At 48.2% G+C, this 21,718-nt stretch overlaps 1 protein-coding gene across 2 annotated transcripts in view; it reads left to right on the top strand.

The window, feature by feature from the left end:
• SLC6A2 (solute carrier family 6 member 2) overlaps window positions 1–21,718 on the top strand; it is a 43,793-nt gene that overhangs the window by 7,170 nt on the left and 14,905 nt on the right. For both annotated transcript variants that reach the window (XM_079119692.1, XM_079119693.1), the window contains exons 3-5: window positions 4,127–4,258; window positions 6,084–6,321; window positions 15,195–15,333. In XM_079119692.1, coding sequence (XP_078975818.1) covers window positions 4,127–4,258; window positions 6,084–6,321; window positions 15,195–15,333 — 509 coding nt within the window. The remainder of the gene's footprint in view (window positions 1–4,126; window positions 4,259–6,083; window positions 6,322–15,194; window positions 15,334–21,718) is intronic.

The raw sequence follows: 21,718 nt of genomic DNA, 5'->3' as shown, positions 1-21,718 counted from the left end.
TTGTGTAGATGCTCCTGGCCTGTCAGTGAAGTTCAGGGAAAGGAGCAAAGAGATGCAGGACCTACTTGGACTGAGGACAGAGAGACCCTGAAGCCAGCGGGCAGGGCCCTCAGGACCTTGAGGAGAAGCTGTTTTGGGGAGAAGGCTGGAGCTGGTACCACGTCTCAGTTGCCCCACCCCAGTGGAGGGTCTCAGTTGCCAGACTCGAATGATGTGGGCATGGTTTATCATAGGAATAGAGTGTTTTCCTGCAGAAATGGCCACAGGAAGCCAGCCATTTGACTGGCAAAGACTCTGAGGGGGACCCTACATTTGACACCAAAGGCACAAAAATTGCTTTTTAGAAAAGACTTTGTCTTGTTGTCCACAGATGGAAGGACAGAGTGGAGCATAAGAGGGAGGCAGAGGGTGGAGGCTACAGGGTGGGAACTTTGGCCAGAGGAAGAGGCTGGCCACCCAGGTGGTCACGCGAAGTCTCAGCTGACCTCAGGAGAAACTCTGAAACTGGATGGCTCCTCTAACCGGTCCAGAGTGGGGGTGAGGGGCTGGGACTCCATGCTCCGGGGTGATTTGTCATTGAATGGGTACAGGGGATGGCCTTGGGTGAGGCAGCGACAGCCTGCAGTTGGGCGGCAGTATCAAGGGGACCACTGTGAGCTTCGTTCCTTGGGTCCGTCTGAGCGTAGTCAGAATTCACAGTTTGAGGAATCCCGTTCTCAGCAGGAGGGTCTCAGGCACCCACCTCCACCTCCCCTTCCTGCAGCTCCTCCCGACTATTCTTCCCCCAGCTCCCCTCCAGCCCTGGGCTACTCCATTCCTTGCTGAGTCCACTCCTACCCCCTCCTCTTTCCAGAGGTTCTCCTTACCTGCCTTGGTGACCACCTAGTATCCTTAGTAACCACTGGGCTTCCCTTCCTGAGGGCTTGGCGCTTGCACAGCAGGGTGGCCTCTAGTGGCTTAGTGTCTGGCAGCATCCATTGCACTCATGAGACAATTTTTTTGTTTTGTTTTTTTAAACTAAATTTGTCCAAAGGGCCCTGGCCGGAGACCCTACCACCGTGGATGCTTCTCTTTCCTTATGAGGCTGTGTGAGTGCATTGGTGTGCAGAAGTCTAGGTGTGTACTGTTGCATGAGTGTGCACAGGTGTGAATTTATGTACTTTGGGGTACCCCCAGTGGCTGAGCCCCTCACGAGGTATGAGCCCAGGATGCTGGGCTCATGGCCCCTGAGACTCACAGGCTCGATGCGAGGCTGGTCGCAGCCAGCACGGCCACACTGGAGACGGAGCAGGGCCACAAGAATGTGGCAGTTATGGTCTTGCCGGGCAGTGACGTCTAGGGGGTTTGCAATAAGCCTCAGCTTCCAAGGAGCCGCTCCAGGGCCCTTTAGAACAGGCAGCCTCGGCTGACCTCGGCTGCCCTTGAAGCCCGTTTCTGACTCTTGAGTCCTGCTCTGGTTCCCTTCCACAGGGGGCTTGAGCCAGCCAGCTGGTCCACATCCTCTTTCAGGAAAAGGCCCTGGCCCTGGGACAGCGTTCTGCTTTTTATCTGCATGCAGCTGTTTCATCATCCCCGCTTCCTTCGCTGTGACTCAGCCAGCAGGAGAGGAGCTAGATCTTAACTGGGCTGGCTACCTGCTGGCTGGCAGTGCCACCCAGAGGTCTAGAGTTGAGGACACGGGCCAAAACAACGCCTGGTTCATTGGTGGAGGCTGTTCTTTCCCTCTGTTGGCCCTGGGAGGAACAGAGTCGCCAACTGCAAACCGCAGCACCGGGACCTGAACCAGAACTCCCAGCCTTTCCTTCTTCCTGTTCCCTTGTGCCGCTGGTTTCACTCCTTGGGCTGGCTGAACCATTTAATATTTTATTTCCCACTCTGCCCCAGCTCTGTCCCCTGCTCCAGGTGTCCAAGAGAGGTAGCAGGTGGCCACAGGCAGAGTGGGACTCAGACAGACCAGGTTTGAGAAGCAAGCAGCAAACTTACTAGTCAGGATGAGCAACTGGACTTTCCTAAGTCTCCGTTTTCTCCTGTGTAAAATGGAATCAGTGGTAATTATCTCTTAGGTGTGGTTTTAAATGAATATTTACCTAAAATCCTGCCTGTGGCTTGGTATATAAAAGGTGCTCAATGAATGATACTTGTTACTTCACCACCTTCACTGCCTATCGCCTCTACCACCACCACCACTGTTAACCAAGTGGACAGGTGTCGGTTCCAGTGCCAGACCAGCCCTCTCTGTGCGGGAGGGGGAAGGACAGGCAGGGAGTAAGTGGAAGAAATGAGAACTTGGCACATGGCATTTCAAAGAACTCCAACCTGGAGCAGGGACCGGAGCATGGATCAGCCTATAACCAACAGAATAGGTGGCTTGGCTGGTCCCAAACCCCCAGAGCATCTCCTTCTCCCACATCCCATTCACCTTCATGTCCTTCATCTAAAATGGAATGTTCTGGAATTTTCAGGGTATGTTGGGAACAGCTCTAGAACTTGGGAACCAAGCAGGCCTGGGCCCAAATCCCAGATCTGTCATTTAGCAGCTGGATGACCTTGGTAAAGTCACTTAGTTCTCTAAGCCTCGGCTTCCTGGGGGGCACCACAGTTGTTTCCTCAGAAGGTTCTGGATGTTGTAAATGGGATCTTAGTTATCCAATGTTTGGCCCAACTGGATACAGAGGAGGTGTTCATTTCCTGTAGTTTTCCCTATTCCCCACCTGCTGGCCCCTGTCCTGCTGGGAAGGGCCTCGGTCTGGCAGCATGTAGGCCGACACTATGCCCTTCATCTTTGAGAGCCCCGGGCTTCCTGAAGAAGGCAGAGGCCTGGGGTGAGTTTGCCCCTGGTTGCCTCTGTTCTTTCTAAACTTAAAGCCCCAGTTTCCACCTTTGCAAAGTGGGGGTAGTAATACTCTTTGCTTTGTAGAGTCATTGTGACATTGTGTGGAAAGGGCCTGGAACTCAGTAGGGGCTCAGCCAGTGGGAGCTGCTGGTATCTGATGTTAAAATCTCACGGAACTGTCTTTTAATATTTCCCAGTTTCCCCACTTTTCTGGTGTGGGCAGTTCAGAGTATTTGGTTTCCAAGGTTACAGCATCTCAGTCAAAAGTCAGTGGCAAGAGGAGTTTGGATCTGGCCTGGCCAGCTCTGGCTGCATCAGGAAAAGGAACCGGCATTTTCCTTGGGTCACACTTGGCAGCCCTGGCTGAGGTGGCATGCATCCTAGTGAGTCACCTCCCAGTGCCAGAGCCCACAAAGCTCACTCCAGGCCACCGGGGCACCTGAGCATTGGCTCTGGAACTCAGATGTGTCCAACTTCACCAGGGACTCCCTGTCAGTTACTGCTCATTGCCTAGGACCCCCTGGAGTTTCTGCTGTGCTCTGGGTGGGCATCTTCCCTGGTCAGAGATCTGAGCCTTTGGCTCTGTTACTCTCGGCTTTGCCTTCAGCCACTGTAACAGGTGAGCCCAACAGACTCGATGACCTGAATACAAGTCCTGCTTCTGTCACTCACCAGCAGTGCCAACAGGAACAGTCAGCTCCCTTCTCTGTCTCTCAGGGCTCAAAATGACACTGATCGTATATTGGGTCTATGGGCTTCATAAGGTCTGCAAAGAATCCAGTGAGCTAGTGTTTAGGAAAACCATGTGTGACCTTAAAATGACCCCTATGAGAAAAGTCAGAAACCCAGTTGGGTACCTTTATGCACTGTCTCTCCCTCTCTGGCCTCGATTTTCTTACCTGTAAAAGGAGGGGTTGGGTTATATTGACCTTCCTGGAATGATGATCCATGATAGAAAGATTCTACGTTTAAGTGAATTTGGTGGAAGCCACACCTAGGATTCTCCTAGTGGTGCTTCGTAACCTGTGTTGTGTATGTAGCAGAGGCTCAGAGAAACCTGCAGATGTTACCAGCTTGGCCATAGACCCTCATATTGCAATCATGATTACTACTATTCCCATTTATTGTTATTAACTTCTCTGCATAACTCCCTTTACCTGCCGCACAACACTCCTTGGGAAATGGCCAGGTGATGGAGCAGATGAGGGACACTGGCCGCTCTTGCAGACACTGATCCAAGCACTGTGAGGGGCAGGGATCTAGGGTGTCACACTCTTCCTCTGTGTCCTCCAGGTGCCTTCCTGATTCCATACACTCTGTTCCTTATCATCGCTGGGATGCCCCTGTTCTACATGGAGCTGGCTCTCGGGCAGTACAACCGGGAAGGCGCAGCCACAGTCTGGAAGATCTGTCCTTTCTTCAAAGGTAAAGAAGGAGCCTGGGGGAAGTCAAAGGTTTTTCCCAAAGCCTTCTTTGGGAAATGCACTGCAAAGATGAGATCTGAGATAGATTAACTATCCCTTCTAGGGAATGTGCTCTAAAGATGAGATCTGAGATGAATCAACTATCTGTGGGATTCTTAGGTATCAACAAGGTCAAGAGTGTCCACCATTCAAAGTACACAGAGAACAATTGCCATGTCAGGAACAGTAACACACAGAGTCTGGAAACCTGAGTTCCAATCCAGGCTCCACCAGCTGAGTGACCAGAGAGAGTCTATTTTCATGTATGGGAAATACAGAAATGTCAGAAACCTAGCACCTCCGTTCCCTCTCCGCTTGCTCCCATGGCAGACATGATAAATTGATTGTGGATCTTCTCAAACTCAGCCAGAAAGGTGCCTTACAATCCCTAATGCAATTGATTGCAGATGGGATTCGATGGAGCCTGTTTGCATTTGGGACTGAGAGCACATCTGCAGAAAGTAGCCATGACAGCTGGCATCCCTTGGCCTCCAGATGTCTGGCAGAAGGGTGTGGAGCAAGAGTTAGTATTGCCCAAACACTGGTCAGAGAACCAGGGCAATAAGGACAAGTGTGACTCCCAAGAGCCACTTCTCAGCTGGCAAGTGTCCCTGGATTAACTTCTGTTTACTCAGTCCTGTGGTAGGTCCAGACTGATACAAGAGTCTTGCGTGTGTATTAGCATCTTTTCTCTTTACTTGCTAGAAATATGACTCAAACTGGCTTTAATATAAAAGACATTTTTTTGATTGGTCTACTCAGGTATGGTTTGATCCAGGTGCTCAAATTGTATTGTTGAGAATCTGAGTGTCCCAAGTCTGTTTTCTTTTGTGTTCGCATCATTCCAGGTACATTTGCCTCAAATGCTAACAAAGGTGACTGTCAGCAACTCCAGGCTTAAAGCCTGCCAAGTTTAACTGTGACCAAAAGCAAACAAGCAAACAAGTGAACAAACAAAACACCTTTATATATTTGTGTCTTCATTAATGTTCCTTAAGAAGACTCTCATTGGCTAGATTTGAGCAGTTTGCCAGTGTACTGATCAATCACTGTGGTTATGGGAAAGCAGTACTCTGACTGGCCAGGCTTCCTCCCATGCCCATGATCAGATCAAGGAAGTGGAGGATTACCTTTACCCACACCTCACAGGCTGAGTTACTTAAGGATAATCCTTAAAGCAGTGCTGGGCAGGCAAAAATAATTTCTGCTGTAGGCAAAACTGTAGAAGTGGCCTTAAACGTGTGTTGGATATGTTCTGGAAGATGAAGTGTTGGCACGGGAAGCAGGTGGTTGAGAACAGGAGCCAGAAAACTCAGTGGGCTAATTCCGATCAGGGAGTGCTTGCTTGGGAATTCTCCCCGAAGCAGATCCTGAGGCAAGGATTTTAGTGTAAAGCAGGGAGGTGGTCCCAGGAAGTGCCAGTTGGGGACAGGCTAGGGGAGACAGCCCCCTAAAGTGGTGTCATCAGGTCAAGTCCACCGAGGGTGAGCAGAGAGGGTGTGAAACCCACCGACCTCCTCACAATCCTGTCCAAGGGCTGAGGGAGCGGGTACTTACACTCCAAGTCCCAAAGTGGCTGCTCCCGGGCCATCTGATCAGCAGCAGGGAGGGCTACAGTGGCAAGGGAGATCTCTCAGGTCGGTACCCAAGTAAAATGGGTGGGAACGGCCATCTGCTACAAAACAAGAGAGAGGCAGGGGTCGGGGATGGGGGTGGTGGGTGCCAAATCCCCACAGGGCTGGCTCTGGCCTGGGCTAGGGAAGCCTGACCTCTGTGTGCCCACCCAGGAGTCGGCTACGCTGTGATCCTCATCGCCCTCTACGTTGGCTTCTATTACAACGTCATCATCGCCTGGTCACTGTACTACCTCTTCGCCTCTTTCACCTTCAACCTGCCCTGGACCGACTGTGGCCATGCCTGGAACAGCCCCAACTGCACCGACCCCAAGCTCCTCAATGGCTCCGTGCTGGGCAACCACACCAAGTACTCCAAGTACAAGTTCACGCCAGCAGCAGAGTTTTATGAGTAAGTCGTAGATGCCTCGTCCTGGGCTTCCTGAGGCTGGGGCAGGATCTGAGCCAAACTCCAAGGAAAACCACAGGTGGGGTGGGACAGGGCATGCCTGTCAGCACTGAGCATGTGACAGGCCTGCAGCTGAGCTGGGAGCTGAGGATGCAGCCCTGTCTGTAGCTTCCTGGGGGGCTTTTGGTGTGGGGCAGGAGAGCAGAGTGGGGGAGCCAATGCCAGGAAACAGAGGAGGACGTGAGGAGCTGTTAGTGCTTTAGGACATAAAAGGCACTTTGGAGAGATTGCCAGGTCTGTGGGAGAGGCTGATGAGGGGAAGCAAAGGAACCTAGCTGGGGCGGGCCATGTGACACAAGAATTGATGACGTGACCATAAAAACATCTAGGGGTTCATCTAGCAGGCTGTGGAGATGTGTGTGGTTGGACTTCAAATCCTGAGGCTGCCAACTGACCCATCTGGTGCTGCAGTGTGTCAGGGGCATCCATGGGGACAAGTCTCTGGAGCTTATGAATGAATTTCCGGAAGTGGGAAGCAGGCTGGCTCCATGCAACTCAGGGAGATTATTTGGATCTTGGGTGCATGAGAGGCTCTGGCTAATGGCAGAAGACAGACCATTGTTAAAAAAGAAAAGAAAAAGAAAGGAAGGAAGCAAGGAAGGAAGGAAAGAAGGAAGGAAGGAAACTTTTTATGTTGGAAAGATTTTATACATAGAAAATTTGTAAAAATAACATACATACCTGTCACCTGACTTGCCCTATCGTTGACACCTTATGTCACCGTGGTGCAGAAATAGGAACCAGAAGATTAACATTCATGTATTATTAGCTGGTCTGCTGCAGTCCTTGAGCCTCATGTGAGTTTCCCCAGTTTCCCTGCTAATGTCATTTCCTGGTATTTAGTTGTCACATCTCCTTAGTCTTCCCTAATCCGTGTGAGTTCTCTGGTCTTTCCTTGAGTTTCATGACCTTGACACTTTTGAAGAGTACCAGTCAGTTAATTCTGTGAAATAGGCTTCCATTTGGTTGGTTGGTTGGTCTCTCATCATTAGATTGCAGGTGTGAATTTGGGGCAAGAATATCTCAGAGATGCCCTCGTCAAGGCACCCTGTCAGGGGCACGCCCTGTCAGTCACTACTGATGATGTCAATCTTGAACGCTTGGTGAAGGTGGAGGCCCCAGCTTTCTCCTGTGCAAAGAAGTATTTTTTCCTTTTGCAATCAGTTAATATCTTTGGGGGAGATCCCTATGGCTATGTCAGTGTCTTGTTTCTCAACACTTTTGTCACATTTCTTAGCAATCCATAGATGATTCCTACAAGCAAAGCTCATCACTGTGGTATTTGTCTAATTGTGATGTTCTGTGGCCATCTTCTGTGATCTTCTAGATCAATTATGGGAATTATGGAAAGATGAGTTGTCCCCTGTCTCCAATTATATAAATATTATATATTTATATAATTAATAATTATATAATTATATTAATTATATAAATATTATATATTTATTTATTTGGGTACCAGGGATTGAACTCAGGGGCACTTTACCACTGAGCCACAATGCCAGCCCTATTTTGTATTTTATTTAGAGACAAGGTCTCACTGAGTTGCTTAGCACCTTGCTTTTGCTGAGGCTGGCTTTGAACTCTGGATCCCCCTGTCCCCGCCTCCGGAGCCGCTGGATTACAGGCATGAGCCACTGCACTCAGCTCTCCAATTGTTTATTTGTTCCATTATTCATTTATATCAGTAGGGGCTCCTGGATGTTTATTTTGTTGTGTGGTTTAATCCACAACCATCCTTCTTTCATGTGTTCCTCTGAATCCTCTCAACTGCTACTTTGTCCTTTTACATCCTTGAGGAGGGGGATGGCTGACTCATTTTCAACCACCTAATTTAGGATGTTTGCCTGGTGTGGTCCTCAGAACGTAGCATCCGTTGTCCTGGCCCCTCAGGCCTAGGTGAGACTCATCTGAGCAATCCCTCTGCCCACGTGAGCAGTTAAGCACAAGCATGGGTTACCAGCCATGGGGCAGGGCAGATGAATCCCGTGGACCTCTATCCTCAGGGTACACCTGACCTAGAGTAGAGGTCCCTGCACTTAGCTATAAAGAAACAGGGAGAACATGATTTTAATCATGTAGGTCATGTATGTACCTGTTGCATACCCTATGTTTAATTTGATGCTTAAAAAGCTAAAGCCTTATCTCACAGGTCATATCTAAATAGGCCAGCACACAGATTTACCCAGGGGCCATGATTGCTGCTTCCTCATCTAGAACAATTTTTCCCAGAAAAATTTTCCACAGTGATACATGATAGAAATGTTCTATACCAGCTTGGTCCTATGCAGGGGTTACTCACCATGTGTGGTTCCAAGCAGTTGAAATGTAGCTGGTATATGACTGAGGTCATACTAATTAAATTCAAGTTTTAATTTTACTTTAATTCATTACCTTCTAATTGTCACATGTGGCCAGTGGTTACCACTGGCAGTGCAAGTCTAGAGCACGAGAAAGACCAATTGACAAACAAGAAAACTTTAGTGTCGCTCCCTTTCAGAGCGGATTGCCCAAGTCAAAGACCTGGGAGTGAGTCCTGGTGTTTTGGAGATTGGAGTTATTCTAAGACCATTTCCATTCCCGCCACCTTTGCACAATAGGCCCAGGATGAGCCTCAGGACCTAGTAACTACCCTCGGGCGTGGACCATTGCAGAGAATTTGCCGAGGGTCCTGTACCTGAACACTCACTGCCTCCCCTGTGATTTCTATGGACTTCCAGCAGGCATGTGCAAAATTCTGTGGGTCCATAACTGTCCTCGGATACTTCCAAAGCTCCCCAAAGGACCTGAAATACTGCCGTTATTTAAAGTGAGCATCTGCTCTAAGTGACAGCCCTGTCCCTGTCTCCCTCACTCGCACACTAACAGCTCATCACTCACCATGTGTACCAGGTCCTCTGCCAACTTTTCCTGAGCATCATCTTGATTTAAGCCTCACGCTCATTGACATAAGTTCTTGTTACTCTTGTCCTCACTGTGCACAGACCGGACGGCGGAGCTCACAACCACGCAGGTGGCACTATGCAAAGCCACGATTTGGACCCAGGAGCCTACACTTGCAAGCCCTCAAGAGCAGGCTCCTCCTTCCCTTGTGTACCCAGGAACCTGATTGTCCTCATGCATGCCCCAGCCCTGGCAGGCAGTGAAATCACAGAGTCTGTCCCTTAACCTGTGTGTTGTGCTGGGCTCCAGCCTTTATAAAAGACTGTTATCATTCAGAGATGTTGCCCTAATCCTGACTCTTATTTATCCAGATTAGATGGTGTCCCAGTTATTATGAAAAGTGCCTTTTCTCCATTATCTTTTACTCCTGATCACTGTCTTAATTGTCAAAATTGTCCTTATTTTATTATGAATGAGGAAATAGGCACAAACAGTAAGTGTCCAAGCTTATCCAACTTAAAAGTGACACTGAAAGTGAGTTTGAACCCAGGCTGTTGTGTCCCAAAGCCTGAGCTCTGAGCTCAATGGTTCTAAACTTCGGCTGCATGTGGCAATCACCCAGAGAGTTTTAAAACATGCTGCTGCTGGTTCCCGTATCCAGGGACTTGAGTTTCACTAGTGTGCGGTACTTCCAACGCATATGAGTATTTATTAACAGCTGCTTCCGTGATTCTAACACCTCGCCCCTGCACCCCCTGTCTTAGAACGAGATACCTGTGGGAATCAGGCTGACATCTTGACATGTCATGGAAAAACTAGGATCTCCCTCACTCTCTTCTTGAGGAATGCAACCTCAGAAGACCCCAGAATGTTTAAAGAGCTTGCCGGTGGAAGTTTTAGGTCTCCCCATTTTGAGTGTGGTTTGGACAGGGAGAGCAGTAAGGGCTGCGGGGTGAGAGGGTTTCTGATCCATGTCATTGGTCTCAAGCTTCCCCCATCTTATTTTCTCAGGGAGGAAAAAGCATGATCTTTCTTTAGCTCTTGGCTCCAGTTCTTATTAATCAAGGTGGAAACCGATAGCCTGGTTGTCTCCAGTCTGGTTGGTATCGGATTACTAGACCAATGTCTTCATGGCCAGCATGTCTGCCCCTGCGGTGGCACCCCGCGGAGGATTTGGAGATCATAGTTCTTTTCATGCAGCCATCCACTTCCTCCAGGCCTCGCTACGAGCAGAACATAGTGCAAGGTGACATTCCCATGTGCAGGACTTGGAGAAAGGTTGTGAAAGAGGGATGCAGATCTCCCCTCTTCTCTCCTTAACCCACCCACTGCAAACCCTCATAGCTAGCCTGAACCAGGTATGAGCATCTCTTCATATCCAAATCCCATTTCATCTTCTCAGTTCATGGGGTGGAAATTACCCCACTCTACAGACGAGAAAGCAGCTCAGTTTTAGGGACCTGGTAGAGTTATCTGAGCCCAAGTTATCTGATCCAGGACGCCACCCCATATACAGCCTCTCTTGTCTGTCCTTCTTCTCTGTCCAGTTAGTCTCTGGTGGGGATGTGCTCAGGATTGGAATGCAGGGTAGGTGGGACCCCTTCCGGGGCATGCCTTTCTCACCTCCCTGCCTGTGGGCTGCAGAGAGCACAGCGCTAGGCCACAGACTGCTTCTGGATTTTCCATGGCAGGTGAACTTTTTATCTAAAGGCTTCTACTTTAAAACAACTCAGCACAGTCTAGGGAGCCAGCAAGTGGGGTTCCCAGTGGCAATACTAAAGAGATTAGATAATTTTTTCTCTTTCCCCCAGGACTCCTGACCAATGCTGCCGCCATCTTGTGCTCATTTAGGCAAATGAATTGAATCTATCATTTAAAAGAACAAAACTGCTCTTCTTCCCAGGCTCCAGGCCTGAAGCCAACTGGCCCCATGGCTAAAAGAAACTCTGAAGCTCTACCTTTATCTGTTAAGGTACACTCTTGATGAACACGTGTTCAGCAATAGGAAAGTTGTGTCCCATGCCGGCTCCTGAGAGGAAATCTCCCTCTACCCCAATCCTAACCTAACCCTCTGAACTTTTAAATGTCAAGTGAAAAATTGAGTCTTTTTGGCCCATAGACTTTGGAAAGCCTGGACAGTACCCTTCACGATGATTCACTTTCATCAACTGCTGGAAAACTAAACCAAACCCAAGTTACTTGACCAACACCCCACAGCTTGGGGCCTGCAGAGCAGAGGAAGCTAGAGTCTCATTTCTTTTCTTGGAAATCAGCCCTGGAGTCTGGTTCATTTTACTAATGAAACATCTAGAAGCCATGACCACCCCAAAAGTGGCCTTCAAGTGCACACAGGGCTCGTTTCGGCTCTTGCAGTGGACACTAGAGGCCTTTTAGCAAGATTCAGGGCAAGCGCATGTGGACCACTGCCTTTCCATGATTTTAACAGTAAATCAGTGAAATGGTGAGGGACACCATTCAACACTGCCCACAAAAGCGTGGGAAGAAACCCGATTGAGCATCAGGCAGGGTCAGGACACTCTGCCTTTGGATGTGCCCAGCTACTCTTTTGTCCTCTTCCCTCTTCACTCTTTCTCTCTCTCAATAGGAAAACATCCTAAGTCAGGGGATCATTTCTATTTTTTCTGAGTTGAGACCAGCAGAACTAGTTTTGCCAGGCTGACAAATCGGGCTAGGAAGTGTGTTCTAGGATGCAGAAACAGAAGGTCCCGAGGCCTGCAGCCACGACACCTCAGGGATCATTGCATAGTAGCAGAGGCAACAGGTTAAGGGGCTGGCAGAAGCTGGAGCTAGCAGGGCTGGGGAGAGGTGGGGGCGCGTTTCAATAGTCCAAGAGGGAGAGAATGTGCTTCTGGCCTGAGACAGGGCCAGCAAGGATGCGGCTGGGGAGAGCAGGCCAAAGGACAGATGAGGAGGAACCAGGCACAGTGACTATTTTCACAGGGGAGATGAGGAGGGTGAGCAGCTTAAAGCCACAGCACCTGACCTGGGGCTGGGGATGGGCGTCAGCCTGGGCGGGGTGTGGATCTATGGGCTGCGCTTGCTCTCAGAGCTCTGCTGCTTCATCCATGCTTGCCTGCACCCCTCCCCCATCCCTTGTGCACCCTGTCAACCCACCGTGCTGCTCCACTGACTAGCAAAGAGCTGCTGGCCACCTCCTCCATGGAGCCAGTCGGCTGTCTCCCTGGCTGAGCTTTCTTGGGCACTCCCTAACTCTTCGCCCTGCCTGCTGGACCCACTCACGGTGAGGATTACAATTGCTGTTCGTGGCATATTTCCTGGGGTCCCCGCAGTGTCTCACATTCTGTAATTTAATCCTCACTGGGGAGTCATGTTACTGAAGAAGAAAAAGGCTCAGAGATAGGAACGTTTGTCCCCCTGCCTGTTAGTTCCAGCAGGGTTGGAATTCGCACCTGTTTGGCCATAGCTGTGTCATTACCTGCGTCACAGCGGGCACAGAGCAGAGGTGCAGAAAGTCCGTGAAATCAGTGAAAGGGTTCAGCTCACACAGGATCCGAGGACAGGGCCAGGATGGGAGCCAGGCCTGTCTCAGTCTCACCCCAAAGCCTGGATAATTTCTGTACAATATTCTTCTCTTTTCCTTCAAGTTCTTGCAAATATTAGACATCTGTTTGAATGAATGAATGAATGAATGAATGAATGAATGAATGAATGAATGAACGAACGAACGAACGAACGAACAAAGCAAGCATACACAACATCAGTCATGGTCTCCAGTCCCAGAAGCAAACTTTAATTCCCACCCAAAGGTAAGCCGGGTGAGTTCCAGACTCGGGGTATCGTTGTTGCTCATAATCCTGCAGTGAGTTCTCCCATGTCCTTCTCTCTGCTTCCAGCAAAGACTGTCAGCTGCCTCTCATCTGTGGACTCCTCTGACTACCCAGGCTCCCAAAATAGTTACAAGCCTCTTTCTTAGGAGACTTCCCGAGTCGTCTTTTCCTCAAGTTTAGAAAGCCAACTCTATTTTGCCAGGAAAGTAAAAGTTTCTGGAAGGCTCAAAGAAGCCTATAATTTGGGTGATCCTCTGACTCAGTGGGTCCAAGCTTTGGTTGCCAGCTGGCATCAGCAGGGGTGACACCGGTGCCCAGGTTCCATTGCTCAAAGATTTATGAATTAATTGGTTGAGAACAGGGCCCAGATAGTAATATTTTATGACATAAAAGGTTTATAAAATTTTTTTTCAATTTTGACATCAGTGAGTTTTAAAAGGGTAGGCCTCCAAGGATTCAGCCAATGGTGGATTGCAAAAAAATTTGAAAAAGCATTTGCATCTGTACTGAACATGTACAAACTTTGGTTCTTTGTCATTTTCCCTTAAATGAACCAGTATAATAGTTATTTGCACCACATTTATTTTTGATTAAGCAAGTATAGCAGCTACACAGCATTTAGTTGTATTAGGTATTATAAGGAAGCTAGAGATTATTAAAAGTATTCAGAAGTATGTGTGTAGGGTGTATGCAAGGATGATACCATTATATGTAAGAGACCTGAGAATCCATGGATTTTGCTATCTGTGGATACCGAGGGACAAATCTCTCAGACTTTATGTTGCAGGGGCACAAACATGGCTGGCAAATGAGCCAAGAAACACAGAAACTGAAAGGATTAAAGATTAGGATCAGGGGAAATGAGGGAGCCCTCCAGGAGGAGGTGACATTGGGGTTGGGCCTGGCTAGGTATCCAGCAGTTGGCAGTAGGCTACAGCCTGTGAGCATCAGACTCACAGGACGATGGGCAGAGACCCATTCTGGGCCCCCCCCCCCCCCCCGCAGCCCCCTGGACCCTCCCAACACTTGCCACACTTTATTGCTGACCTATGATTTTGTATTTAATGCTACCTCTCATGTTAGAATAGGAGTCCACCAAGGCAGGGACTGTGTGCCAGCAGTTTCCTGAGGGTGTGTGAGGCCCTGGTGGGCCAGCTAACTGCAGGCCCACAGTGAGGAATGCATGATGTGGGTGCAGAACAGATGCCACACCCAGATGTCCCCAGGCCTGCTGCTGTGTCTTGCGAAGGTGTACAGTTACTGGAGTAACCTCCCTCCCATGGAGCCTGCTGTACTCTATTATCAGTTGGTCTTATTTGACCACACATTATGTGTGAGTGTTTCACCCACATGGTGGGAGATGCTGTATAATATTCCACTTTATGAATATAGCATAATTTATTCATTCTATTGTTGATGGATATTTGAGTATTTTACAATTTGGGGTTATTATGTTCAAGGCTGCTGTGAACTTTCTAGAACCTATTTTCTCATAAATGTATGTACAAATTCTATTGGATAAATACCTACAAGTGGAATTGTTAAGGCACAGAGTATGCATAACTTTAATTTTAGCAGATATTCTTAGATAGGAGGCTTGTTTATTCCTGACTTAGACTCTGGACAAGAGATTCTCAGGTTCAGCAAGACGAACATTTTGGATGGGGTAATTCTTTGTTATTGGAGACCGACCTGGGCATTTAGGATATTTAGCAGCACTATGGTCTCCTATCATCAAGATCCCAGTAGCTTTAGGTCCTTTCAGGTCATGTCAATAGAAAGCACCTCAGGCATTGCCAAATATGCTCTGCGGTGCAAGATCAGCTCTTCCTCCTCTAGGGAACTCTGCTCCAGAGGGTGAGCTCTAGAGAGCAGGCACCTTCCCTGTCTTTTCACTGTGTCCCCAGTGCCAGCCGTGCAGCAGGTACTTCAGAGAGCCATCCTGGGTGCAGGCCATGGCTGACCAGAGCCAGTCCATGTGATGCATGCAGGGACCAGTGCTTCCAAGTCAGGGCGAGTGGCTGAGTCCTGTCTCTGTCAGTGTGCACTTGGGACAGGGCCCTGGCCTGGCCCGGGTCATCGTCCCTGATGCAGTTTCCCCGGTCCCCACCTCTCTCCGCGCAGGCGTGGCGTCCTGCATCTTCATGAGAGCAGCGGGATCCACGACATTGGCCTCCCCCAGTGGCAGCTCCTCCTCTGCCTCCTGTCCGTCGTCATCACCCTGTATTTCAGCCTCTGGAAAGGCGTGAAGACGTCAGGAAAGGTAGTGTCTCTGTTTTTCTTTCAGCCGAGAGGTTGGTCTTGGGGAAAAATATTTATTTTTCTAGCTATAATCACGTGATTGATGAAAAGACATGATAGCTCTAAGGACCGAGCCGGGTTCGCTTTTGGCTCTGCACTGTTTGGATGGATCCCTTCTTTCCCCAAGCCTCAGCCATCCCAACAGCAGAGTGAAGGGGTGCAAGTAGATTGGAGGCCCTCATGCTCTCCAACTAAAGCTCCCCTGACAGCAGAGATCAGGCACTGGGTCACTCCCAAAGACCTTGGGACAAAACCTAAAACAACTTTTGACCTGATTTGCTTTGCTATATCTTGAATGCTGACCTAAAACTGCATACAAATGTTTCATGGAACATAATCATTTGGAACATAATGGAATATAATCATTTGCTTTACTATAAAATCCCCACCCCTCTGAATTTTTGAGTAAAAGAGAATGCTCCTGAGGATATCTAGATGTATGGGGTGGCTTTGTGTTTTGTGTGCTGAGTGCCTCCAGGGGTCTAGGTGCTTTGGAAGGAAGGACACAGGATTAGATGGTCATCAAAGCCCCGTCCGGACGTGGTATTGTCAGCTTGGGTGACACTGCCCCCTGTGGTCGGCCTGTAAAAGTGGAGTACACTTGAAGAATGGCCTGCACTGATGCTTAATTAACCTGAGGAACAACCGGGGGACCACCAATCCCTATGGGCTCCAGAACTTGACTGTATTAAGGAGGACAGAGCTGGGGAAGTTCTTTCCAGCTGGGAAAGTTCTTAGCAATGGGTGTGTAAGGAGCCACTCTGAAATGCAGTGATTTCAAATAGCAAATATTTGATTATCTCATGATTCTGGGAGTTGACTGGGATGAGTCGGGATGGTTCTACTCCGAGTGATGTCGTCTGGGCCACATATCAGGGGTCTTGACCGGCCTGAGCATCCTAGATGGTGTGTACATGTTGCTGGTAGTTGGTACTGACTGGGGGTTGAGTTGGAGCTGTCGGTCGGAGCGCCTGGGAGTGATTCTACCTGGCTTCTCTGTGTTGCTTGGGTATCTCACAGCATGGTGGCTGTGTTTCCAGATCATGTTCCAAGCAGACAAGCCCTGATGTGCAATAGCTCTTCCAGTCTCTGCTTGCATGATGCCAGCTATTGTCCAATGGCCAGAGCAAGCCTGTGATAGAGACTGGAGTTCATGTGGGAGGGGATTACACACAGACACCAGTTATTGGAGTGGTGGGGGTCACCAGGCAAGTCTGCCAAGATCAGATAGGGATGAATTTGGAAGACACTTCATTCAGTAACTGGTTTTGGAAAGCAGGGTGCATCAAGATTCTGTCTGGCTCTTTGAAGTTCTTCCTTATGCCTTTGAGAGCAAGGACGGGCACAGGGGACCAACAGTCTTTGGGAATGTAATCTGTTAAAAACTGGAGGTGGAATTTCCTATCAGCATATTGGGGATTCAGTGTTTTCCCTAAGGAAGGACTAACATGAAATGCAGATCAGGGTTGGAAGGAATTCTGGTGTATAGAGCAAAACCAGTCAGGTCCACTACCATCCCAACACCTGGCACACAGTAGGTCTTCAGTAAATATATGTTAAAGGACTGAGGAATGGGTGGGTAAGTAAGTTTGGGGAACTTTATTAAGTATTCTTTTGAATTCAGTTCAACTTATCAAACTATCCAACTTACTGTGGACACCTACTGTAAGCTTGGCTTGATGCTAGTACTGGTGATGCAAGAATAAGTAAGACAAATGCTTTCTTCAAATTCTTATAGTCTATACATATTACAGACGGATCGTGGACCAACCAATGTCATAGTCTTGGGTCTCTATCCATGGGTGTCTCCCCTTACACTAACAATGGTTACAATCTATATATGCTATTATATATCTTGCTTATTTATATATTTATTTATTTTGTGGTGGTGGGGTGGAACCCAGGGCCTCATGTGGGCCAGGCAAGCACTCTACCACTAAGCACACCCCAGCTCTTCTTGCTTTATATTTTAAAGTTAATTTTGCCTTGGAGATAATTTCACATTATGTGTTCAGGTCATACCTTAATAGAAATACAAACAGTGGGTTTTTAAGCGGTCATGAAGTCAACGGAGTGAGTTGCCACATGTTGTTAACATGAGATAAGCTGGATAATCAGAGGGCATTGCACGGAGGAGAGGAAGAGCTGTTTCAGTGAAGGCAACCTGTATGTTGATTTATAGTTTGACTTGACATAGAAAGTCTTCCTTATCAAAGGTCATGGTCAAAAAGCCTGAGATGCTGCATTAGAAGGGGAAGGGAGCTCTTTGAACCCAGAGAGTCTGCAGAGATTGTGGAAAAGGTGGCCTTTGTGCTGGGTCTGTAAAGACAGGAATGGGAGAAATAAGGAGGCAGGAAGAGGCTCTTTACATGGACAAGGCCACAGAGGTGCCCCAGCCCTGCCTAGTTCAGTGCTTTCTGTAACTCTCCTAGCTACGGGGACTCTCCCAGCCCCCGCAGAAGCTCCCAGGGGAGTCACGATCTATTCTGTGAATGACAGAAGTACGCTCTACTGGCTGATGTGTGGGGTCACCACAGGCTTATAATAGGGCCGGCCAAGATGGAGTTCCCCACAACCACTGCCAAAGGGGTAGAGCCCACCCCATTGAGCTTAGTACTCGGCCAGAACAGAGCATAAGCTCTCCACAGGCAGCCAGCGGAAGCTGCAGAGAGGCCAGGAGGAGCTGAGCAGAGCAAGCTCATTTCCTTTTGCCAAATGCATCTTCAGAGGTGAGGAGGAGGATGTGTAATGAAGGGTGGGACAGTTGTATCACACCAGGAAATCCCCCCATGTGGAAACAGGAGGAGTGAGCCACAGGAGCCCCCCTGCATGTGTCCGCTGAAGCCACAACCCACATTTTGCGTAAGTCTCCGGTGTTCTGGCAGCTGAGCAGGCAGAGGCCCCAAGCAGTCCGTGGGGAGGATTTTTAGAATGAGGAACTTCGCTTAGGACATTCCTGTGCCCCATTTTTAATTGTTTTTATAAAGTGGCTCATGAGAAAACCAAGAATGTTTCCGATTTCTTCTGGGACTACATCGGGAACAGGACCCAGCTTTTCATAGCAGGCCTCCATGGCTACAGAGCCTGCCTGCAGGGACTCAAGACTGCACACACTTCCCATCTTGGCAAGTGAAGACGGGGCTTCAGAAGATGCTCACTCCAGGGCCCCTGAGATGGTTGGGGTGGCTCTTAGTGATGGACAGGCGTGACCCCAGGCCATACACCCTGTGATGACTAGTTGGCCCGTGGGGCACCTCAGGGTAGAAGGTGAGGCCTGCCCCAGGACTTGCCATGCTGGAGCCCCGCCCACCTTCTGGATCCCGCACCCTGCCTACTCCGTGAACATTGGACTCAAACTTCAGACTCTCCTTCACGGGAGAAAAACCGAGCCGTCAGAGTTGGCTGGGATCAGTACCACTCTCCCCACTTCACTGCCAACCTTTGGACTCTCAGGGGGCTGGGACCAGATGGATCACCTCCTGAATTCTAGCAGAGATGATGCCATTGGGGAGATACGAAGCCAGATCAATTCAAAGGAAACCTCAGCTCTAGAATATTTAAATAAAAAGATAGTCCTGCTACTTTCATATTCAAGTCAAGTCGAGCCAAGTCTTCCCACTACTGTGTCGATACAGGCTGGTTCTGGCTTGCCTTGGTAAGTTGTTTGGACCCAGTTGTAATGAACAGCATCATTTGCATATGAGCCATCATATACCAAAAAGCATGTAGCTCAGTGTTTTCTTGAGTAACATCAGTGCATAGCATATTCCCCAAAAACTTTAAGAAACTGGGCCTCATTATTTGTGAAAATGTCCCTGAGATTCAGTTCAGAGGACCAAAAATTTAAAGTCAGTAAAGGTTAAATTAATACTCTTTCACAGTGACAGTGTGGACATTTTTGATCTTTGTTAGACCTTAGAGTAGGTCAAACAGAGGTTCTTCAACTTGAGTGTATGTAAGGATCACTTGGAGGGTTTGTTAAAACTTAAATTCCTGGTCCTTTCTTAGAGTCTGGGAACTCTTGGGGCTGCTGATGCTAATGTTGCTGGTCCACAGACTCCACCTTAGTCTAGGCAATTCTTTCTGCAAGGCCTGGATTTATAGTAAGTCTTGGATACCTTCAAGTGAGGTATACTTACCTCACTGTTCTCCTGGGCAGCTCTTTTCCATTAGAGAGCTCTATTATTCAAATCTTCCTTTCTTGGAGCCCAGGTCCTCATTTTGATGATAAGCAATTGGTTTGAGTTTAGTACCCCAGAACATCACAAATTATCCACAGAAACATGAGGTGGGCAAGACATTGCATGTGATAGAAAGAAGTGGCATTCCTTGGGGGCTAAGAACACTCTCTAAGACCAATGGGCTGTTTGCTGTCGTCTTTATGTCATGCTCAAGTTAAACTTGAACTCAAAGTTAAACTTTTAATATGAGTTTGGTTTCTCATGGCCGTAGATGCATTGTAAGTTGAAATTCTGAGAGCTGAGAGACCTCGGATGGAGACAGAACCCAAATGTCCCTTCTGTTTGCCCAAGGTGCATACAGGGCACACGTGAGCAAGGGCGAGCTATTGCCTAAGGATCCAGGAACCTCCCTTTTGACACAAAGTCTTAGGCAACTGACCTCCCATGAGACATCAGTTCTGAGAACCTTCGACAAGACTTGTATGGTTTAGTTCGAGTACATGTGCATGGGCAAAGTAAGCTGCCCTTTCTCTGTGCTTGACTGTTGCCATGGTCAACTCAGTCATGCTCTGAAGTGTTCCTTGAGGGAAGCTGAATCCATGTTGGAACTACACACGTGGCAATGCAGGGCCACCTCCAGGTCCAAGGGGAGATTCTTTGGAGTTAAAATGCAAGATTTATTTTTTTCTTTTTTTGATGGCAGTTGTGTGGTCACCTCTAACCTGCTGGGATGGGCAGTGCAGCTTGGGCTTCAGCTACAGGCATGAACTGTAGGGACCCATAGTAGATAGGACCCCCCCACAAAGGTATGTGAGGATGCTTCCCTGGGTTTTATGTTAAGGTTGCACTTGTCCCAGTTGGGGAGATCAAATCCAAGACCATTGAGTGAGGCCACCCAGATGCAACAGCTTCCCTTTCCAGGCCATGCTTATCTATCTCCCCAGTTGTTATTGGCAGTTTGTCCTTCTTGTTTCTGCTCCCCATGGGAGAAGCCAGAAGCCCATATTCATGAATACCTTCATAACAGGGGAGTGAGGGAGGGACAACTGAATACCACTGTGAAACAGGGACCCTTCTCTAATTCCTTCTGAGCCCATGTGTGAACACCACTGTGTCCACTCTCTTGCACTGACTCATTTGCTCATCCACTCACTTTCTCATGGTTTCAGTCACTCTTTGATTTAGTCATCCACTAACCCTCTGATTTATCACTCATCTGCTCATCCATCTGTCCATCCATCCACTAAACCATCGGTACCTAACTGTCCATCTTAGCATTTATCTGTTCATCCATTCACCCATTCACTCAACCATCCATTCATCCATCCATCCATCCATCCATCCATCCATCCATCCATCCATCCATCCATCTATCCTTCCACCCATTTGTCCACTAGCCACTCAACCATCTACCCATCTAATTCCATCCATACATACATACATCCATTCACTCAACCATCCACCCTTCTACCCATTCATCCAACTATCCTTTCGTCCATTTGTCCATTTAGTCACTTGACCATCTACCCACCTATCCATCCTTATATTTAGTCATCCATCTATCCATCCAACCTGCCAGGCATCCACTCAACCATCCATCCATCCATCTATCCTTCCATCCTTTCACCAGTTCATCCATCTATCCATCCATCCATCCACCTGTCCATCCATCCATTCGTCCATCCATCCATCCATTCACTTAACCATCACTTCATCCATAAATCCTTCCATTCATTCATCATCTAACCATTCAACCATCCATCCATCCATCTAATAGTCCAACCATTCATCTATATAACTGTCCAATCATTCATCCAACAAATAGCTTTAAAGGACCCATGCAAGCCAGGTGCTGGGGATAATTTTTCGAAAAATTTGTTTCTAAGGGGTCACAGTCAAGCGGGAAGAACAGACAAATACCTTTATTTATTTTCATGTGGTGCTGAGGACCGAACCCAGTACCTCACACATGCAAGGCAAGAGCTCAACCACTGAGCCACAACCCCAGCCCAAGAACAGACAAATAAACAAAGAGAATAAATTCCAGTCTTTAAGCATAGGTATGGAAAACATATGACTTTATTTTCTATGTCTTGACTTTTGTTTTGAGTCCATATTTTTCTAGGTGGACAAAGAACTTTACTCTCAGTCATGTACCAGGAATTC

Source organism: Sciurus vulgaris (genome assembly GCF_902686455.1).
Source record: "Sciurus vulgaris genome assembly, chromosome: 17".
In the NCBI taxonomy this organism is placed as follows: domain Eukaryota; kingdom Metazoa; phylum Chordata; class Mammalia; order Rodentia; family Sciuridae; genus Sciurus; species Sciurus vulgaris.
Note: the sequence above shows the minus strand (reverse complement) of the source record. Positions and strands in the feature narration are given on the sequence as shown.